At 40.9% G+C, this 21,693-nt stretch overlaps 1 protein-coding gene across 1 annotated transcript; it reads right to left on the bottom strand.

Moving 5' to 3' along the window:
• Window positions 1-2,717: 2,717 nt before the first annotated feature.
• On the bottom strand, window positions 2,718-19,549 carry GNB1L (guanine nucleotide binding protein (G protein), beta polypeptide 1-like). The gene is made up of 6 exons (XM_010284083.1): window positions 19,434-19,549; window positions 19,084-19,209; window positions 16,914-17,076; window positions 13,073-13,171; window positions 8,118-8,333; window positions 2,718-3,191 (listed from the first exon to the last, which is right to left on the bottom strand). The coding sequence occupies exons 1-6, from the start codon at window positions 19,547-19,549 to the stop codon at window positions 2,925-2,927; spliced, it is 987 nt and encodes a 328-aa protein (XP_010282385.1). The 3' UTR covers window positions 2,718-2,924.
• Between the last annotated feature and the right edge of the window lie 2,144 nt (window positions 19,550-21,693).

Raw genomic sequence — 21,693 nt, 5'->3', positions numbered from 1 at the left:
AACCCTTTGCCCAAGGTGGGTGAGCCCTGGATTTCCTTTCCTTTTCTGCTGGATGAGCATTAAACCTACAGCTCAATTCTGTGGAAGTTGCTTAACAGTGTAGGCTGCTGTTTGCTGCCCTGGAGAAGAGGAATGCTTGCACCCTCCAGGCCACGCCCCCATCCCAGTGCCACTGCAGAGTGGCTCTCAAGTCCATCTGGAAGAAGAGGGGGGAAAAGGAACTTTGAATAGCTGGGATGCACAGTTGAGAGAGGAAGCTGAGTGTGGGCTCACAATGCAGGGACTGACTGGGTGTCTTGTGGGTTGGAGGGTTTTGGTGTCTTATGGGTTGGAGGGTTTTCATGGTGGGTGGTTTGTTTGTGCGTTGTTGTGTGGTTTTTTTTTTTTTTGAGTGATAAGCTGTGGAAACCTAAATTTTGCTCAGAAGCTAAGTTTTTCAGATAGTCTAAAAGCATAGTGAGCTCCAGCACTGAGCAGTCCCATGCCTGTTGTACCAGGAGTCCCAAGAAGGTGTTCTTGGCCTTGATCCACGCAAAATGAGGGTAGCAGTTATACCTCTAACCCTGTACCTTGGGGTTGGGGGGGATAAAGTGCTAATTTTTGACACAGGACACCTAAATCCCTGCTTAAGGAGATGCAGAGCTGTTTTTTCACCTTCCAGGACAGTGCCCAACCACCAGCTTGACAGTGCTTTCTTAGGGCATGAGCCTTCCTCAGCTCTCACTTCAAGGTTGTTGATAAGAAAGGTGCAGTGATTACATAGGTTAAAGCATGTGGCAGGGCAGGCTCCTGAGCAGATGGAGGCACTTAATTTTAATATTAAACTTATGTATTTATAGTGTAAGTGTGAGAGGAGACTAAAACCTGAGTGTGTACCCACTGGGTTATGTGCTTTTGAAAATTGATCGTGAAATGGTTGTCGTACAGCAGAATTTCACTAAGTCCTGTTTGCAGAGCGCTACTCAAATGGGAGACACTGATCTCAAGGCTGCCTGAGAGGCTTCATGTGTGGTGTAGTATGAGACAGGACAGCCAAAAGGAAATCTCTTTGCAAACTCCCTGTGATGGGTCCATGGACCACACACAACAATGTTTTCTGTGCTTGTTTGTTTGCTTCCTTACGTCAATTCTGGCCTAATTTAAGAAAGGGGAAAAAGAAAGGGGAAAAAAAAGACAAAAAGGTTTCTTCCATCAGCCTGCTGGCCTGGAGCCTCTTGTAGGGTGTAGGTAGCTCCTCTTCTGCATGAGAGGTGGGTGATGGGTGGAGATAGAGATGGGGCACTTACCATCTAGGCAGCTCTGCTTACATCTGGTAGATGTAATGAACACCAGCACCTCCTCTTGACTCAGGATCACTCAAAATTAGGCTTTAACTTTCAACTGCAATGTGATCCTGCATGCAGCTACTGAATAGTAAAGAAATAATCAAAGAAATGAATTATTTAAAGTGTCATCACACTCCAAATGTGTAAGGCCAAGTTTTATTTAGAAAAGCCTGGCAACAGTATCCTGTTTCTGTGTTTTAATGGAAAGAACATTGGGCTTGGTGCTTAAGGTTTTTAGTCCAACAGTATTCTCTGCCTGTAAAGCACAGCTGGATAGCAGATCCAGAACTTAATTTGCCTGTGTGTTTTCTCTGAAATAATTTCTAAAGTCTTTTGATGTTGCTGTTCGCTACAATTCTGGTGACTTTTTCTTTGATGTCCAGCTCTGTACAGAGGCAGAAACAAGTATTTCCAATGAAGTATCAACAGTGCATGGCCTGGACACAGAACATGTCAGTTTGTAAAGCTGAGTTCTCGTTTCCAGGCCACCTCCTTTTTAACAAACTGGCCCTGGCTAATTGCTTCAGTGGAACAGTTGTAACTGCAGCTTTGTGACTTAATACAACAGTAAGGTGTCTATGAACACACTGTTGTATGTCTAATATGCTTTAAAAGAATGCAAATGCTGCTTCACGATTCAAACAAAAAAACTTTCCTGAATGAATTTCAGCTTCCATGACTGTAGAGATGACAAGTAAATGGAGCCATTCGCACTGTGTGGATAAGGATTTATCCACGCAATTCCCCCTAACTGTTAATGGGAATTGTGTAGCTGAATTCCCCGACTTGCCATGCTGAAACTTACCCCTAACCCTCCTAGGAGAAGGGTGCTAATTGGATTGCTGAGTCTAAATCCTTCAGCTAGTCAGTCTATGGAAAGGATTTAGCACTGGCTCTGTAAAAGGCTTTACATAGCTTTGCAGTGCAGTGCAGGGGAAGATTTTTTCCCCTTCCTTTCTTGTGATTAATTGTGAGGCTTGAGGTGACTGGAGACATAATGAAATTCATAAATGCCAAAGGCCGTCCCTCATCACATTCCTGGCTGTTGGTTTAAGTTAGAAACTGACAGAAGTGTGAACAAATCAAGGTTGTTCTGATAGCCTTTCAGTTAGGGGGAAGAAAAAGTAACTGACAATGAGAAACCACTGGAGGTGGTTTAATGGGTATAAATTTTCACAAAAGAGTGATATTTTACACTGATTCACATTCTTGGATACGTAAGTGACTTACAAACAGACGTACTCTGCCCCCACCTCAGACTGAGGGATTCCAGTCCTTTTTCACAAAAGAAGATATTGGCACAAGTTATTGAAGGAACCTGCCAAAGAAAAGCTGTTGCAAAACCTGTAGTAGGAAGGGACTTGTTCTGTGTCTTCGTTTGTGACTGGCCTTGCTCTGCTTGTTATGAATTTAAAAAATCCACTTCCTCCTCTGGAAAACAAAACTTGCAGCTCGAACAAGCAGCATAAAAATTAACCTAGGACTCTTACTTCAGCCTGGAAATATTTTCTACTACTTCCCCACATCCAGGTTTGAATTACAGTATAAAGAATTGCTTCACCAATCCTGCTTTCCTTGTCCCTGACAGTGCAGAACATGTCACGTCTCAGTATATATTGACCAGATACTGATGCGGTGATCCTTTGAGCCAGCTGCCAGCAGTCTTTCACTGGGGTTTTCGTGATCTGAGAAGGACACACAATGGACAGTTGCTGTGTGGTAGTCCAGCACTGCTAAGGGCTTCAGTTTTTTCCAGCCAAAGATCCTGATGCGATGATCCCACCCTGCTGTTGCTAAAATCTTCTTGTCTGGACGGATGGTGATATCAGATATGCCAGCATTGACAAGTTTGTGTGTTTTGTAAACCTGTGTGAGAAAGTTATAGATGAGTTCTAATTGTTTAAAACAAATGAGAAAAAGGAACTTTTGGGGATTTTAGAAGGTATAGCACCCACCCATATGCACTATGGGTATCGCACAGGTAGTATGGAGCTTTTCACCACATGGTGGATGATGCCTTAGTGAGAGCAATTATAGACCGACATGGAAAAGAGCTTAACTTGAGCCTTAACTCCAGCACTGCTGTCTAAAAATAAAGCATCCCCTGTATGTCTTTCATTTATATTGCATTTAAAGCTGTTTTATATTCTGTCACAAGTGAAGCTCTGAGTAAAGGTTTTGAGAACTGGACTACACAGCTTTGCTCTTTTCTTCCAGCTATTCTTCCATGAGTTGCAATGTTCAGAGCTATGGTCATATATTTTTCCCTGCTTCTGCAATATTCCCATGCTGAGATTCTGAGCTGATGTTTAAACTACCTGCTACTTATTTCCACTACTGTGCTCCACCTGTTCCCCCCAAAAACCCCAGTAAGCTGTGGTAGCACAGTCTTGAGAAAGGAATGCTTCCAGGAATTAGGTTACAGTGTCAGGAAATCTGTATTTCTAGTACTCCTTCCCAAGAGACTTTTATTTACACCAAATTCCAAGAAGGGGATTATGAACAAGTTATTGATTTCAATCTTGGAAGCCTTTTGTTACTGTTTGGAGACTACTGGGGCACCAGTTTCTGAGGGGCACAATTAAATTGGAAGGCATTTAGCTTCCTTCAGGAGGCACTGGGGCTGTACAGGACTTAGTCCTTGGAAAGAAAAGTTTTCAGTGACATGTGCTTCCCCTGCAGCACAGAGGAAAGGCTCAATGTAATACACTTTTGCTGTTCTTACCTCAGGTAATTTGTATTAGTCAGCAGTCTACCTCTGAAACCTACGCAGTGTGTGTGCATGTGTGTTGAAATAGCCTAGCTTTTGTCACAATGTGGAAAACGCCTTTTGAGTGTACGCTGACTTTGAAGAGCTGTTATCTATAAGCACAATTGGAAATGACATGCTAATGCCACCATCTCCTTAAGACTGAATCTGTAGCTGTCTTCTACCAAAGCTTAATATATTCAGTGAATGTTTTAATAAGCTGTATGGTGTTTGCTGTTTTTCTGAGGCAGGAAGGGATTGACAAGCATATTACATCTGAGTAGCTTTCCTCCTCGAAGGACATTCCATGATACATAGTTAGTACATGATTACAAAGAATATATTAATTGTAGGCAATTTTAACTATAATACTGGATGTAGAAAACCAAAACCCCAGAAATGCTGGGCAGAGTTGGTTTCAGAGGCAGTTTAACACATCTTGGAATCTTACCAGCACAAAGCTATAAACAATTATTTTTCAACTGTGTAAAAAGTGCCCAGCTACTTACTCAAACAGCAGGAGATGTGCAATTTGATAAGAAAGACTAAATGAAACTCGATGTGCTTCTTGCATGCTCGACATATTCCCCTTTTAAACAGGACCTGACAAATGTGTCTACAACCAATTCAGGTCAGAGGACAGCAAGTTTTGCTCAAGCCTGATGAACAGTAGGAGGCTACATGTGGGCCTTTTTGTGAGGCTGCTACTGTAAAACCTGTGCTTTTTGCTAGTAACTATGTTCTTCAAAACTCCCCAGCTGCGCTAGTGTAGCATGGCTTTAGTGGGATTTGTGTTGGCATATGCGTACTGGCAAGGGAAGGATTTATTGCTTACATTGCCAGCCTGGCAAATGTAAGATGTGCCTTACTCTGTAAGTGAGATTATTAGCTAATGGCTATAACCAATCCTGGGCGTGGTGCTTCCCATCATTACTGTCAATTATGTGGGCAAGATCCATACAGCAAAATCAGGGCGACTGGGAGAAATTGCATGTCATCAGCAAGCTACAACTTGAAAATGAAGCCTATAATGGTGATGCCTTTTGGCTATGGAACATGAGGGAACAGTGGGCATTTGTGCATGATCTGCAAATACAAGAGGTGAGGGTGAAAAACAAAACAAAGTAGAACAACTTGCTCAAGGTATATGCAGCCAGGTGAAATCCTAGTGCCAGAATTTGTGCCATCTAGTCACTTACAGGCAACTACTGTAGTCAAATGCATACCAACCTAATTTCCTAACCAGAAAACCAGCTTGTAATTAAGAAAACAAAGAGGTAAAAACAGGAGAGCTGCTTTCAGCCAGTCATGACCAAGGACACGTGCATCTACTAGCAGATGCATTAAGAAATGCTGACATGTTGAGGCCAACAGATACCCACCTCTCCTTTTCTCCTTAACACATGCTATCTGTGATTTGACTCTTTTTAATCTCCCTCCCCCTACACCCAAATCATGTCTTTAAGCCCTATTCTTATTAGAAAAATAGCCAAGATAGTGGCAGCCTTAGCTTCAGCATTTGAGAGAAATGCCTCAGCATTGCCTTAGCAACCCGACCAATAAAACTTGTGCGCTTACTTAGATTACAGCTTATAGAATTTTTTTTTCTTGTCATATATAAAGGAGCTTCTGTGATTATCAGATTTTTTTAATTCTGCTTTGTTTATTCACCTGCAGAAGCTGTTTACCTCCTACATTCTACCACAAACATCATCACATAATTACACTATCTTGTCCAAATCAGAAGGCTCATAACCAATCCAGTTATTTGCTGACAGTGATGATTTCAGCAACTTTCTTGTAGAAGACAATACACCAAACTTTCCCCATAGCAATAAACTATGAAGTTACCTTCATCATCTACTCATTGACACACTGGAACATTGCCACTTAAAACAGAGCTGAAGTGCCATCATTGCGTCATTATTTCTCCAACAGCAGATAGCTATGCACCACATTTACTTATTAAAACCTCTTAGAATAAAAATAATGTGCCACTGAGTGGCTTTCCAACATCTACCATTACCTCAGGTACCTGGAATGTCAGGGAAAAAAAAAATCCCCATCTGGTTTATATTATTAATGCAATAGTGGAAAAAAACTTAATCTATGTCCTTGACAATCTCTAGCGCTCATATGAAAGATGCATTTTATTAGGGCATTCACACTATGCATGAAGCACAGAAACATTACTTACGGTTTATGATACTTGGCATTTAAATTTCTTCTGAGAAAAGCTACTATCTCTGTGTGACGTGCTGAAGATGTAACTAATCCTACATCTCCTGGGAATGTGAATACCCTGTGGAAAACAATACCTGAATATTTCAGGTGAACAACTGTGTATTTTTCCCATGAGTCATACCTGTACCCTTGCATTATGGTTAACTCATAACTGAGATGTACTGTGGAGAAAAAATATTTTCTTTTAAATGAGGAAAAAGCTATGCTATAATTAATGTGAAGGAACAGCTTCCTCTCCAACACCAGAGTATTTGAAGCTTTAAGAAGCCTGTCATTATGTCAGATTTCTGACACCTTGGCCTTAGAAAACTAGTCTCAATACCAAGCTCCTTACTGGGACTTATCTGCTCACCTTCCTTCTAATTCCATGAGCTAAGGACCACCAGGTGCAGATGTGTGCCAACAGGGACAGAAAGGCCGGGGCAGGGGGAGGGCAAACATGACCCAAAAAAAACCCAAACCATTACAGTTGTGTATTGGACTTGTTAAAGCTCCTCTTTATCGCACTGGCGCTTAGAACACCTTTGCTACTTATTCAGAGTCGAGTGCCTCTTTTACTTCATGTCGTATTGCTTATTAAAGCTCAGACCTTCACGGTGAGTGCTGCGTTCCTCCAAACTTCATCTCAGTTGGATGCACTTACACTACATGCACTTGGCCTTAGTGCTCTACCACTCCATAAATGCTAGTTCTGTGGTGATGCCTAACAGATTATATAACTTTGCAGTGTCCTCCAGCTGATGAGTCACTGTTGGCTGTCCAAGCAGCTGTAGCACCTTACAGGGAACAGCATTAACTTGCCACACTATCTAAAAAATCTCCACAAAAGCAGCAAGCTGGAAGAGTGATTATTGTTCTTCCATGAATTGGTGTATCCAGCAGCTCTCTTACCAAGGATGATACGGGGGCATGCAGGGGCTTGTTCAGGTCCTCTTCGTTGTGTGTTCAGGGGACAACTGCCACTTTAAAAAAGGTTAAAGCACTCAGCAGTGGAGAGGCTATGCATAGGCCATTTTCGTTTTCATGAGCCTTTATTTATGCACTTAATTTCCACACCTAGTTAAAATCTACTTAACCCCTTGGCACTGTTGGAACACTTGCTAAAGTTGTCTAGATTAAGCAATATTTATTGCCATTCACTAGCATAGCCTGAACTGGTGATTATTGAGACCTCCTTCATTCCTTCTAAACCAGCCATTCCAGGTACTCATAGCTCAGACGCAAACCGATACATCCAATTAACTTATTTTCTCTGTCTCTAGCTAGGACTCTAAAGGTGCCAAAGGATGCTGGTTGCCTAAACCTCATGTCCCTCTGGGTGCTAGCTGGGTTATTCCTACTCTTTTTGTTTGTGAAGTATTTCATGGAATAGCTCTGTCTTTCCCAGAGTGGAAAGAAAGCTCTATCCATTCAAGCAGAACCTTTGAAAAAGCAATCCTTTGTTTCTCATTTTTATAACTAACTCGCTCATTTATAATGTTTAGGACATTCCGAGAACTGGATACTACTAACGTGATAAATGAAGATACAGGGGCAATGTCTTGAGTAATGCTAGGCTTGTGTGCCTGTTGCAACTTTGGTAAAACCAGAAACATGTGAGAGAGGGGTTTTTTTTCTGTTTTTTAAATCCTCACCATCTTTTGCTAAGTCTAGTCACATAGCACAGACATTCTAACCAGTCTGTGATTAATTAGCTAGAGATCTGCAACAACTCCTCTTCATGACTAAATATTTTTTTAGTCTATCAAACTGTTAGTGCAAAGTGGGATAAATGACACTAGAGGGCCAATGATCCTGACCTGGAGGTTCTGTTGCTCATCGAGGCTCCAGATGCTAAGCACCTTTTCAGATGAGCCTGAGATCCCCTTGGCCTTCTCCGAGTCAAAGTCAAGGCTCATCACTGGCTCCTGGTGGCAAACAAGTTGGCTCAATGCTTTTCCCACTGACAAATTCCAAAGGACCACTGATCCATCTTCATAGCCAGCTAGAAGCAAAGGTTGTGAACCACAGTTGAGCTGATCAAGGGAAAAATAAAACTGTTTGAGAAGCAAATAGTCTGTTAGGAAAATTATCATCCCCAAGTACGTTTCAGTCCAAGCACAAAGAAAATAAATGAAAATGCTGACTGGCATAAAAGTGAAACGTTCCTAAGTCTGAGTGTCAAATCTTGATAGCCTATCCACTTACAAAAAACACTGCTAGGTAACTGCTGACATGCAGTTACGGTTTTTATATCTACATATAAAATTCTACGTTTTAGCTACGTATTATATAGATAAGATGGAGAGAGATAGAGATATATACACACGTAGAAAATTTCTTTCTGAAAAGGCACACTATTGCCTTCTACAACACCTGAAAAAAGGCTGCCTGAAGCTTTCAGAAGCTTTACTTCATGGCCTGAACTTTGTTTGCACTCCTTCAAAAAAAAATTAGAGCAACTGAGTTCCTATCAAGCTGTACAAACCCGTATGGACACTGAAAGAAGTGCCATGCTTAAAAATTCCAGTTTCACATTGCCAAGTGTAGGGTTACACGTATGGATCGTTTACCCAAGTGCGCCACAGTGCTTAAAGGTAAACACTGAACCCCTCATCAGGAATCTCTGGCTGAGTCACCAAGGGGTTAACGGGTGCCCGAAGTCCCACTGTAACCAATTGAAAGCTATTTTGATTAATGATGTCACAGGCCAAAGGGCATGGCACCCTGGGCAGACACCTAATTTATTTAAGCCTCTGAAATAACTCAAAGAAGGGAACATTACTGGATTACATGTCACACTTAAGGAAAATATTCATCATTTCTCCAGCCAAAAGACTAATGACCCCATAAGCAGTAACTGGTTATGTGAGTGAAGATGCAAATCCCTAATGAAAAGCAACTAAAAACCAGGCATCTGTTAATGCCAGTTATTTCTTTAATAGGAGATGAAACACCAAAATAGATACTGGGATTACAACCACCTCATACAGGCACATCTAAGAAATGTATCCAATAGGTTTGCTTGGTGTTCAATTCAAAATAAAGGTAAAGGCCATTTATAAAGCATTAGTGTTTACCAGTATCACATTATTGAATGAGATTCTTCAAACTCGCTGGCTGTCAATGTCATGATACAAACCTGCAGTGGCTGAAGGCTCTCTGCCCCTGTTAATGGTCCAGACTATTCTCCCACTGGTTATTATTTGTTCTAGGGGGAGTTAAACTAACAAGAGATGGGTGGTCTAGGTAGTAAGACTGCTGAGTAAAAGCCTCATGTTCTTTCTCAGATTTATTCAGCCTAAAGAAGTGTTTAAATGAGGAATGGATCTCACTGAGCAGGGAAGAAAATTGCCCCTTAAAAGAAGGAAACCAAGGGAAAATCCCCTACATCATCTTTCTGAACAGGTCTGCCCGCACCTGGGATCCTGCAGGAACCTCATTCCTTGCTTTAAGATCTCTTGTCTTTTAAAAAGTTAGGAGCATGCTCTGGCTAGACAGGCCCACAAAGAAGATGTCTCAGAATGCCCAGAACTGTGCACTATTTTTCTGTCAAATTTTTGATTTGCTAAAAGTAAAATATTTTTAATGGTATAAATGGTATACATTTAATAGTATAGAATAATATAAAAATCAGAGGAATAAATATATGTGAATTCATGTTAATTCATCAGGTACTTTGGATGAAGAGTACCTGGTTTTTAATAACAGGTAAAAGTAAAAAAAAATCTGAATGAAACAAACATTCAAAATTTTATTTATATCTAATAAATGGCAAAAACCTTCAAAGCAAAGCAAAACAAAAGTATTTCATAGGTACTTCAATTAAGTTTATGCCCAAACTGGGGGCTTTTAAACAAACAAACAAACCAACCACAGTTCTTTTGTACTGCTCTTCTATGAGCTCATGATGCCCCCTGAGCTTTCATTAGCCAATGAAATAAGATTTGGATGGGCAGGGTCAGCTCTGCCTTACTCAAAACAGGATGGCCAGATTTTTATAGGTGCTCATAACCCTCGTTAAGGTAAGAGAGACAGGCGAGCGCTCAGCGTTACAGGAAATGCCAAGAAAAACCTTTTTGTGTGTGTGCGCTGTGAGTACCTTTTAGCTTAGATTTGAAAATCAGTAATTTGCAGGTGAGACCTAAGATTGGTCTATTTTAAAAACAAAGTATTGTTTTCTACAGAATGAAGGTCTCCCAGACTTCTTCCTGACTTGCCCTAACCATATGAAGTGTAATGTTTCAATGAGTACATATACTTGAACTTACACAATAAAAGCTATTGAAAGATTCGGGGAGCTCTCAGTCTAACGCCTGGGCTCACCAAGCAGTGGTTCACAACAGCCTATTTATTTCAGTTCCAAATAACGGACACTTCTGGTGAAAAGTCTTCACCATTCATGTTTTGGTTTCAGTGGAAAAATTAAATGACAAATCGTTGTTCTTCCAAAGTAGAATATTTTGTTGTTGCATTTCGATAACTGTCAAGGAAGGAAGAAAAGGTGATCTGCTGTCAACTCAACAGGAATAATTGCTATAGTTTATATAAAGTAATAACTCTGCGTTTCCAGTTTCTACATGTATTATTCCTGTTGAATTATTTTGTTTGCACCATTACACAACATGATGCCTTCCTGAAGGAGTGCAAAAAATTTAAGGGAAGACTATCCTTACTCCTGCAAATCCTACCCCACCCAATTTGCAATAGCAGGAAGGTATGAAGCTGAAGGGACAATGTATTTAAGAATACGAACCTTCACAAGGTAAAATTGAATGAACTAATACATCTAAGGAAAGACCTAGTAAAGTGACGGGGCGGGGGGAAAGTTTCAAACCAACAAAATAAACAGCTTTTTAACTGCTCAGGAGAAGCCAGTGAGGCTTAATCTGCAAGCCTAACCTAAGCCTCTATTTCCTTCTGCTCCATAGTAAAGTTTCTAATTCATGCTGCTGCTGGTAAGGTGTGTTGTTTCCCCAATACATGCATCTTTTTTTATTGGCATGCAGAAAAATGTTATGATACACGGCTGCAGCCCCCAATCTCTTCTTGGACAACAACCCTGAGCATGCTTCCTTCAGACCATTATGTGGCTCTCTCCATGTCAGCTTCTGTTTCAACTTGTTAATTTACTGTGCCATAAGCAACGTCAGATAGTCTCTTAGGCAACACGTTGCCCATAAGCGACAGGTTAGGGAGTGCTCATCTCCTGGGTATGTCTGTATTGCCCAATGCAGTAATGCACAAAGAAATCCTGGATGGCCTCTATTCAGGAAGGGGTGCAGCTGGGTTAGCTTGTGTTCTTCTGCTTTTATGGTTACAGGGTTACTCAGTGAGCTGCTTCCAGCGAAACCACAAAACAGAACACAGAGCATCACTTTGGTACACCACATATAATTATTTGCCCTTAAGAGTACCCTCCTCCCTCATGCTTTTAAACCCAGTTGCACACATTTGTAAAAGAGCAAATACGGCTGTGAGGGATTATTTATCCTTGCCTGTTGCAGTCTAGGAAGTTGTGGTGACTTCCCAAAGCCAGAATTTGCATGGAATAATTTACCTCTTCCAGTTCCCAGTCATCTGCTTTATCCCCACTGGCAACAAAATTAAAAACGGCATAAAATCTGCACCTGCTCTGCTTCCTCGAGGAATACCAATATTAATGCATGTAGAAAATACAGCAAGACAGAGGACTTTTTATACAGGCAACAAAATTTTCAACACTGAACATTTCCTCAGTTATCTTCATCTTATTAAAATACGTCCAGGAGACAGAAAGCCCCATTCATTTAGTTAAGTACTGAACACTGATTGCATTTTTAGGAGAAGCTTTCTGTTTAATAAAAGCCTAATCAGTCTATTTAATTTTCCCATCTATTTTTTTTCCTAGTTTTTAATTACACCATGAGACTTGAACTGTGGGCTCTCCTTCTTTTGGCTAAAGTCAGCACCTGAATTCCTCTAGACTTCAGCCGTCGGTTCAGGACCTTGACTGCAGACACTAAGGCCTCAAATTCAAAACTGATGATAGATAATTTTCTCAACTGAAACCAAGACAGATGAATCTGCAGGAATAACATACTGGAAATCAGTGGGGATGGTGCTGCATGTGGTCAGGGGGTTAAACTGTGAATCAGCTTTGCCACCAATTCTTTGGAGATTTAGAGCCAACCACCTAAACTCCTTCCTCCCTCTGCTGCCACCTTTTTGTATTACTTGTCTTTCACTGGTGGCACCCCATAAGCAATATTTGCTGAATACTCTGCAAACGTGGGTTTTTTTTCATTAAATGCTTTTATTTACCTTTCTGTCCAAAGTCAATACAACCATAAATACTTTGTTCCTATTGTATGTCTGGAACAGAAATGTTCATGGAGTGCTTCCTTGTCCTGAGGGCATTGAAGTGAATGTAACCTGCCCTTAAAATCACTGTTTTTAAGTAACCCAGTCATTTCAGATCATTCTTAATGCAACGAGAAACCATATCAAACAACTGGCTTTGGTAAGTCACTCATTTTCCTCTTGATTGATGCAAAAACCGTATCTATCCTAAGGATACAAAGCTTTCCCTGAGCATTTGCAAATCTTCCATTAAAGCTTGGAAAGCTCTGAAAGTTACATTAAGGATGTTCACAAATCTTTCCCCCCTTTAATAGTATAATTACTTGATTGATTTGATAATAAATCAAAATCCAAGTGAAGAAAGATTCATGTGCTTCATATAAAATGAATCACAGGGAAAACATTTCACAATTAGCAGGCGCTCTTGCCTTACCTGCCATAACTTCAGACACATGGGCATGCCCAGCTTGGCACCCACATCTGGCTTCAAGGTACAGACTGATATCTTGGATGGCAGCTCCAAAACCTGAACCTGACATCAGGAAAACAAGAGTATTTGGTCAGGCTCCAGGTCAAAATTCTGCTGTTAAAAACAAAAGTCTTTTAAGGTGATTAAGGCTAGCATAAGCTCTTCCAGTAAAAACTGTCTGGAGGAAACTGAGGAATGCATGTTAAGTTGGAGCTCTGGGGGAATCTACAGCTATCTAAATAAATGCATTATTTTAGGAAAGGCCAGACAAAACTGCTAGAATGAACACATACTCTTCTTCCACGCTTCTATTTAATCTGTATTATAGTCTTCTTTCCATACAGTAGATGATATTGTGCATACACTAGATAATACTGCAGACTGCTTAATCTGAAAGCATGCCGCTCCTTCCTCTCCCCTTTTTCCATCTCTGTTCCTAATTTTTTTCTTATATTCACTTGTGGACACTTGCATTGTCTCCTCCGTTCTGTCACGGTAACACAGAGCTTGTGTGGCAATGTAGGCAATACATGTTTCTAAGGTGGACTTTTTGTTTACTGTCTGACTGCACTAACAACATGTAAACCCAGAGTTACCTGCTAATGCAGGCTGGAGCAGCAATGGCATACAGGTATTTTTAACACAATATTGTCTGACACTATTCAAAGCAGGGTCAGACAATATTCCCTTAAACACCTGCTCCCTGTCTACATAGCAGCTTCCACTGTTGCCTGCACTGATGGTAATGAATTATGAATCTGATTTCCATGCCCCCCCCCCTTTTTTTTTTCCTCTTAGCATGGGGCAAGTCTTTCCTCTTCCAAGGAAGTAGCTCATTTCCACCTCAGGATGATGGCAGGCAAGATCAGGGGGAGTCTGCCTTTGCAATTTGGCACTGGAAGGTTTGGAGTCTCTCGAGTGACACAGAGTGCCTCAGTCTGGGCTGATTCTCAAGCCTGGAACTAAGGAGAAATAGAAGTTCTTAGGTGTCAGAAACTTGCTGCCAGGAACATTGCTGTTTCTCAAATGCATATTTAATCACTAAGGTGATCTTTTATTTTAATTAAATAAACAATGGTCTGCATTATCTCATAAAAATTAAAGGACTTCAAACATTTGATAAATCCAGCATCACCAGCCATTCTAGGCTGTTGGACAGCCCCAGTCATGTGAACTTCCTTAAGCATCTGAGATGAGGTATTACACAAATATGGCTCCTCTGGGAGCCATCAATCAAGACCACGGCAGCTGTGATGGTTTTCCAATCCCATACCTTTAGTTCAAAGCTTGTCAGAACATCTTCCTATTTCTAGAGGTTGTCAGCTAGCCTGCCAAAAGCCAGCTGCACTCTAGGACTGCAAGTCGACAATGTACTAAACACAATATACCAAACACGTTCTAAAGCCACTTAGCAACGGAGCGGGAAACTTCCCCATATTTGAGGGATGGAGACTACAGCAAAGAGCCATCTAACACATAGACCAAACCTATGAACAGACCAAGGTTTGATCATCTGGGAATTCTGGTTCTTTGGAGCTACACTCTTAACAAACAGACGCTTTTCCCTTGGCAACTTTCTTGCTATCAACATAATGACCAGGTTAGCTATTGCAGGAAATGGGCTCTAAGTATGAACATGACCTGCTCTCATCTTCCATCTTTCATCACTGGCTCTCCAAAGGGCATTGCCTCCTAGGCAAGACTGAAACTGCAACTTTTATGTAATAAGGAAGGGTAAGTGCGCTGTGACAAATGCACTTCTGCAAGTTAGGAGGGAAAAAAAACCCAACCAAACTCTTTCGCTTTACTTTGATTAAAAACAGACAAACTGGTACAAGGGCTACAACTAGGCTTGCAAAGGACAAAGAAAAATACAACGATGAAAAAAGCTTTTTGCAGAAAGCAGGCAGGCATGAGCTGCCTATGCTAGATTGACAGTCCCAGAGACTGTCTGCATTAGAGGCAACTGAGCCTTAGAAATAAATACTAATTCATGTATTTTGACAACTGTAACCTAAAACTTGGAAGTTCTGTGTTTATATTGGTTTTGCTTAATAGGAGAAAGATTTGCCTTTGCCTGAGGTTAATAGTGTTCCTGGGTGGCTAAAACTGGCCACAAGGAAACACACCCTTTTTCTTTTTCACATTAATAAAGCTTTTAGCATGTTTCTGGCAAATTGGCAAGAAAAGTGCGTGTAACTCATAATTGGTGATTTAAATGCAATCATGAACAAATAAATGCCTGTTCAGATCTCATTATTTATGGACTGAACCTGCTTTAAGACAAAATTACCTTTTTTTGGGCACCAGCCAACCATAAACACTTATTAAGTCTTAATTTTAATCATAAGCTGCAAATGTACTGTGTCTCACACAGTGCTGCCTATTTGGAAGCACTATATATTATGGGAGCTTATGTGAATTTATTGAAACCTGACACAGTTCTAATGTAAAGGTTCACACACACAGTGAAACTCTCTTACCTCAGGAGACAGCAAATCATTATCAGTTTGCAGAGCCCAAGCAAACAAATGAAAATAAAACAGAGATGAGTTGTAAGAGACACTGGGGTAAACGTCTTCTCTTTGGATCAGTTGCTTATTTAATTCTTCACTACCAGAATATGTGTGTGTGTGTACTCTTTGCCTGACACAACAACTCTCCGTCTGACACAGGAATGCACTCGTCAATTTTGTTTAATTTAAATATTATTGAGCACTGCTGTAAAATGGAGGGAGTTCTTTGTTTGATTAGAACAAGGCACAGGACTTAGAATGGTTGTATTTACTGGTACAGTGGTTGTGTCTACAGGCTTGCTCAGTTCTGTAAAAGGCTGAACACTCTGGCTGTGAGCCAACAAAGTACTTAAATATGTACTTAACTTCTGAATAATAAAAAGTTCATATTTTCTTGCAACACAGGCACCATTACCACTTATTAGTTCATATATAAAATATGCAACTTTCAGTTTCAAGATACACATCCTATAGCCCAGACAAGCATGTGACCTTTTATGCCCATGAACAATTTGCAATTAGCTACAACATTGCTTTCTGCATTTATGCCACTTTTAAAATATTTTTGGTATTTTGATGTCAAGTATTTGAAGTAACATTTTTGTGGGGATGTCCTCAAACAGTCCTTCAAAGAGAACAAAAGTACGATTTCTACAAAGCAAAAGTGGAAATTGCCAACAAAGCTGTCAGTCAGTGATTGCTGTGATAATGGGTATTAGATGTGAACTTACCCAGTAGGAACTGAAACGGACCCTACAATTACTTCACACTGAGCAAATCTCTGGCTGCTAATAGTGATTCAACTGTTTCCCGCCAAGGTACCAGTTAAAGAATTAGCCTGGGGTGAAAGACCACATATCACATTACAAATCACCTGCACCTCCCCTTCTCTCACCAAACACGACTTTCAGCTTCAGATGGAAGATGAGTACCTCAATCTGACGACAGACTTTCTGACCATTAGTTCCTCAGAAGGACTCTTGTTCCCCCTTAACAGTATTCAGCAGCACCAGAGGAGTTTTCAAAACTCCTGCACATGAAAGACCAGCAGCAGCTGCAAATACTTAAATGTCAGACAAATCTTGGGGTGGTGTCCTTGTTATTAGAGCATGAGTTCTATAATTCAGTCATCTTTCTGGCAGGTAAAAGTGATTAGAAGCCCCAATGGTTCCTTGTGCTGCCCTCTCTTGAGCAGAGTATTTGAGAGCAATGATGTTTCTGCTTCTGAATTGTCTCATTTCAAAACCAAAAGCAATCTCCCAAGCACCAGCAAAAGAGATACTTCCTACCTCCTCCAGGGCTTTGGCTGCCACGGCCATTAACCAGCGTCCCTGTGCCACCTTTAACAGAGAGCATCTGCAGAATCCCACATTCTCCGTGAAGACAGAATCCGTCACTGAAGTCCGTCCCTCTGCTAAATCCCATAAGCAGATCCTCTGGTCACGACCCTGACTGTCACAGTAAAACAAGTAAGTTATCCATGAGCAGCAGGTCTGAGGAACACTGGCTTCCTGCAGGTTACCATCTCAAAGTTGGGTCTTTAACATGCAGTAAAGGAGTGAGCACACTACAGCTTCTGTGGGGGTATTAATTGGGTCTTTCATGCAATGCATCACTGAGACCACCACCCTTCTACTGACAGCACAACTGGCCAATAGGTTCAAAAGTTGCCGGGAGGAGGGAGGACCTGAGAGTCAGTCAGATACACTGCAGTCACAGTTGGCCATGTTTCTTTGTGAAGAGAGACTTGATCAAAAACACAGTTACGCTATTTATGCATGTGTGTATATTTATGAAGTCTCATGAGTATTTGAACATCTTAATAATAAAAATACATTTTACCATTGATTAAGTCTAATTTAAAAGGAAACAAAAGTACCCAGAGAGTAACACATTTAACACTCTCTCACCCTAGCAATGAAACAGAAATGTCAGGCGTGTTGACAGCTGAAAGACAAATAGCAAGACAACAAAGACTGCATCAAAGATAAATAAAAAGCTACAGTTATTCAGTGGCAACTTCCCACAGCCACAGGGAGAGCACAGAAGACTGTTACAACTGTGTATGTGCGGAGACACAATAGGAGAGGGACTGGCAGTGCAGTGAGTAGCAGGAATTAAACAATGAAATGCTGTGGTTAAAACATCCAAAACCAGAGAACCAGCAGCTGCATTGCGCATGTACTAGTACAGCTCACACAGAGGCTCCTCTGCACGCCACTCTGCCACACAGAAAAGTCTGTCTGTTGGTCCCAGACGGCAAGACCAAGGAGGCCAGACAAAGGGCACAGCATCAATTGCTACATATTTATGTGATCCCACCAGCTCTGGAACACAGTACCACTGTGGAGAAGCTTCTAATACAGTAGCAGAGGATATGTGTCCTCATGTTATCACCTGGGACAAGGAGTCATCAAAAATCCCTTATACATTTCTTATTTAATTAGCAGTATCACCTGATGAAAGTGTGAAACCTGAACAGAGGTAAATACAAATCTACAGACTGTTGGGACTTCTTCAACATCAATACAGAAACTCCCATCTGCTGTTCAGCCGAGTGACAAACTGTCAGAACATTTATAGCACTGGGCATACAAACAATGTGGTATTGCAAGAAATTGTTGTGATTTAGCTTTAGAACGGAAAACCAAAAAATACAGGTAACTTGCTGTCTTAAAATTGCACTGCTATATGAACTGTTATAAACATACAGCAAAAACTGAGGTATGGAAAAACTCTATAATTATACAAACAATATGAGTTTATGGGGGAGAGTGTTGATAATTGTACTTAAGCAGATAACAAATATAAATGCTAATGAGTTCCACTGTATATTATAAGAGATGTCTTCTGTAGATAAACATGTCAGAACACCTCCTAGTCATACAGACACTTTGGCATCTACTTTAGATCACCTGTCTAATCCAAAACACACAAATCTTCCCGCCCTTTCCTTGCTAAACGAGAACAGAAGATATTTTGCAACAAAGGTGTGCAATTCAGCCTTCTTGCTCATTTTCAGTCTTCCATTCTCCATCTCTGATTCTTCTCTTCCTTACCTTTTTTCCTGTTTCCCCTCTATTTATAGACTCTTTATATAAATTTTGATCTTCCCTGAGAAGCAGTTGTGAAGCATTTGCCAACTTCAAATCCAAGTGTATTTCCTTTACCCAAAGACCTCACTGATCTCAGCGCAGTAATAAAGACACTATGGACCCCAAGTTGTTGTGATGGCATCACCTATATATCACAAAGAAATTAATCGTATCATTTTTTCCACTTTTTGTTCTACAGTTTTTCTGTGCTTTTATACTTCTGTACATTTCCATATATGTTGGAGAGACTTTCAGTGACTCCAGAAATAAGAAATTCCTTTTTTTTTTTTACCCCCTTCTTGAATCCTGTACATCACAGAAACAAGAATAATTTATTTCACTGTTTTTTGCCTGCTTTACTAACCTGAGGAGCCTGTCTTTACCACCCATTGTCTCCACGCAGTAGACAGATTTTCTTCCATGGCCATCCAATGCTGCATCCACTCTGTGTGTTTTCATGTTCCAGACATGGATAAACCCATTCTCAGACCTGCCAGTAAGAACAGATGCTTTTAGCGTGACCACTGCAGACAATCTGATACGGCGGTCTGACACTTTTTTTTTTCCAAAACTGAACCTGTGTGTACAAAGATAACGCACCCATCATTCATTTTGTTCTTTTCTCCAGATACAATTTATCTAAATAATACACTTTGTTGTAAAAGGAAACATCTGTATGATGCTCAGCTCAGTCAGAAATCCTGGTTTACTTACCCAGAGAAAAGAACGGGGACATCAGGTTCTTGGCTGCTACAGGAAAAATGCAGAGTGTGGACTGCAGCACTGGTACCTCTGAGAACAAACTGTGGATCCGGCGGTGGCAGAGCCATCCGAGCAATGAACTGGGGGAGTGAGAAGACGACGCAGGATCATGGAGGGTAAGGCAGCCTAAAGTGAAATTACGATGTTGAATATATTCTGATCAGGAGATCTGCTTTTCCTAGTCACTCGCCTCGAGTTCAGTGTAAAGTATTTCCTCTTAACATCAACTGATCAAGCAGCTGTCAAATCTGCTTTTTGCTGCATTCCTTTTTAAGCAAGGTAAGTGCGTGCTGGGCTGGCCATGTGTATGCACCTCTTGCACATTTGTAAATACAAAATTGTTTGGCTCTTCTCCCTGCTGCAGAAAGGAAGAGCTACAAAACACAAGAAACTGGACACCCATAATTTCAGTGGGCAAGCAATTCATCATTCCATTTAGCCCCTTGGCAAGTCTTTCCCCGTCCTCCCCATAAAAATATTATTTCTGTGCTTTCCACTCACAATCATTTACAGAAAAGCACGGCATTGACCATATCAACTGAAAAGAATTTCAGATGAGATTAGTTATGATCATTTTTACACAAGAATCCCATTACTCCCAAGTGCTTGAATTTTTGGTTCCAAGCACGGTTACTTGAAAAAAGAAATGCAGTATTTCACACTAACTTAGTGACTACTGTGTTAACCATTTTATTCCAAGGTGTTTACATTCCCCAAAGGATCAATAAAGAGATGGATGCTTTCAGCTCTATGTCATTGGTTCAAATGCAGTCCGAGTCAGCAAAGACCAGTACAAGTATGTGGGGAAGGGTGTTGCCCTAACACAGGAAACATGAAGGCCAATTTACTGTGACCTCACAGGGATAGTTTGTGTTATCAGATTAGGCACACTCGTACTGATCTGGCACTTTCACCAAGCATTTCCATTCACATTAAGGCCCTTGCAGGCACTTGCGCACAAGCCCCAAAGGAGGACAACTTTTCTGTGTTCTGACCTGCTGCACATGACCCTCCAGACCTGTGCTGGGACAAGGTGACGAGCAGCTTCTTTGACTGTAAGTGCAATTTGCAATTCATTGGGAAATGCATTATAACATGCATTACAGTAAGTATTTTCACCATGAAAAGTTTTTACTGCTTTATCTGTGGCATTACTAGCCCTGCTTGTGTTCTGCTTCCTCCTTTCTGACCTGGCTTCATATGGAAAAGGACAGCTTTTGCCACTACAGATGTCAGCTTTCATCACCCTTTCCCATTCATGTGTATATTACACTGGATTAAACAAAAAGTTTTCTAAATTCAGTAAGGGAAGATCAGCAGGTGTTTTTCTGCCTGCTGGTTCACAGCAGAGGAATTGCAGAGAATCAGAATAGAACTACAAGTTACATGGTAAGTTAAAACAGCTCAACTTTTAATTGTCAGCGCACCTTAGTATCAGCTTTTGAATTGTGTTTAATGGATGCACTTGCTATTGCAGCTCATTTGCAGGTCTACCTTGAGTATTTATAGATCAGTCATCACCATGGTATCTATAGGTCCTAATTAAACACAATTATCTTTTAGGACTACTGATGAAACAGGACTATTCAGCATAATGTGCAGTTTTCCCTCAATAGCACTGTGTAATTAAGTATGAAAATAATGAGCTCAGTGGATAACCTCCATGTTTTAGTACCCTGACTCATCTGTTTTATGATGTTGTCTGATGATCTAGACTCATGACAGGCTGGAGTAAATTTTCAGATGATTACACTATGTACAGGTTCGCCCCCATGGTGAGATCCAGCTCCCAAGTGCCTGTCTGTAACATTCTTCACCTGTGCTATAAACCTCTTAGATTAAGGATTTTGTCACCAAAGGTGACCTCTTTGGGACACTACAGCTATATGCTGTTGCCCTCAAAACAACACTTTGTAGAACCACATAAATAAAACAGCAGCTATGCAGCTTGCCGGAGGAGCAAGGTCCCTCTTCACAGTGGAACAATCCTGGGTTATTGCACTGAGCAAGGAAGACAAAACAGAACTGAGTCAACCCAGGGGCTAGCTGGGATTACAAGGCAGGTTTTTAATAGCATTTTTCTAATTACTGACATAGAAGTTTTTGCTGACAGACAACAAGTGTGTGCGTGGCTGTGGGAAGGGTTTTACCTGGCATGAAACAGATGCTACTAATGCATGTCTTTACAAAGACAATATTTCAGAAAAATCCT

This window comes from Phaethon lepturus, unplaced genomic scaffold (genome assembly GCF_000687285.1).
Source record: "Phaethon lepturus isolate BGI_N335 unplaced genomic scaffold, ASM68728v1 scaffold17163, whole genome shotgun sequence".
In the NCBI taxonomy this organism is placed as follows: Eukaryota; Metazoa; Chordata; class Aves; order Phaethontiformes; family Phaethontidae; genus Phaethon; species Phaethon lepturus.
This window is presented reverse-complemented; position numbering and strand designations above follow the sequence as displayed.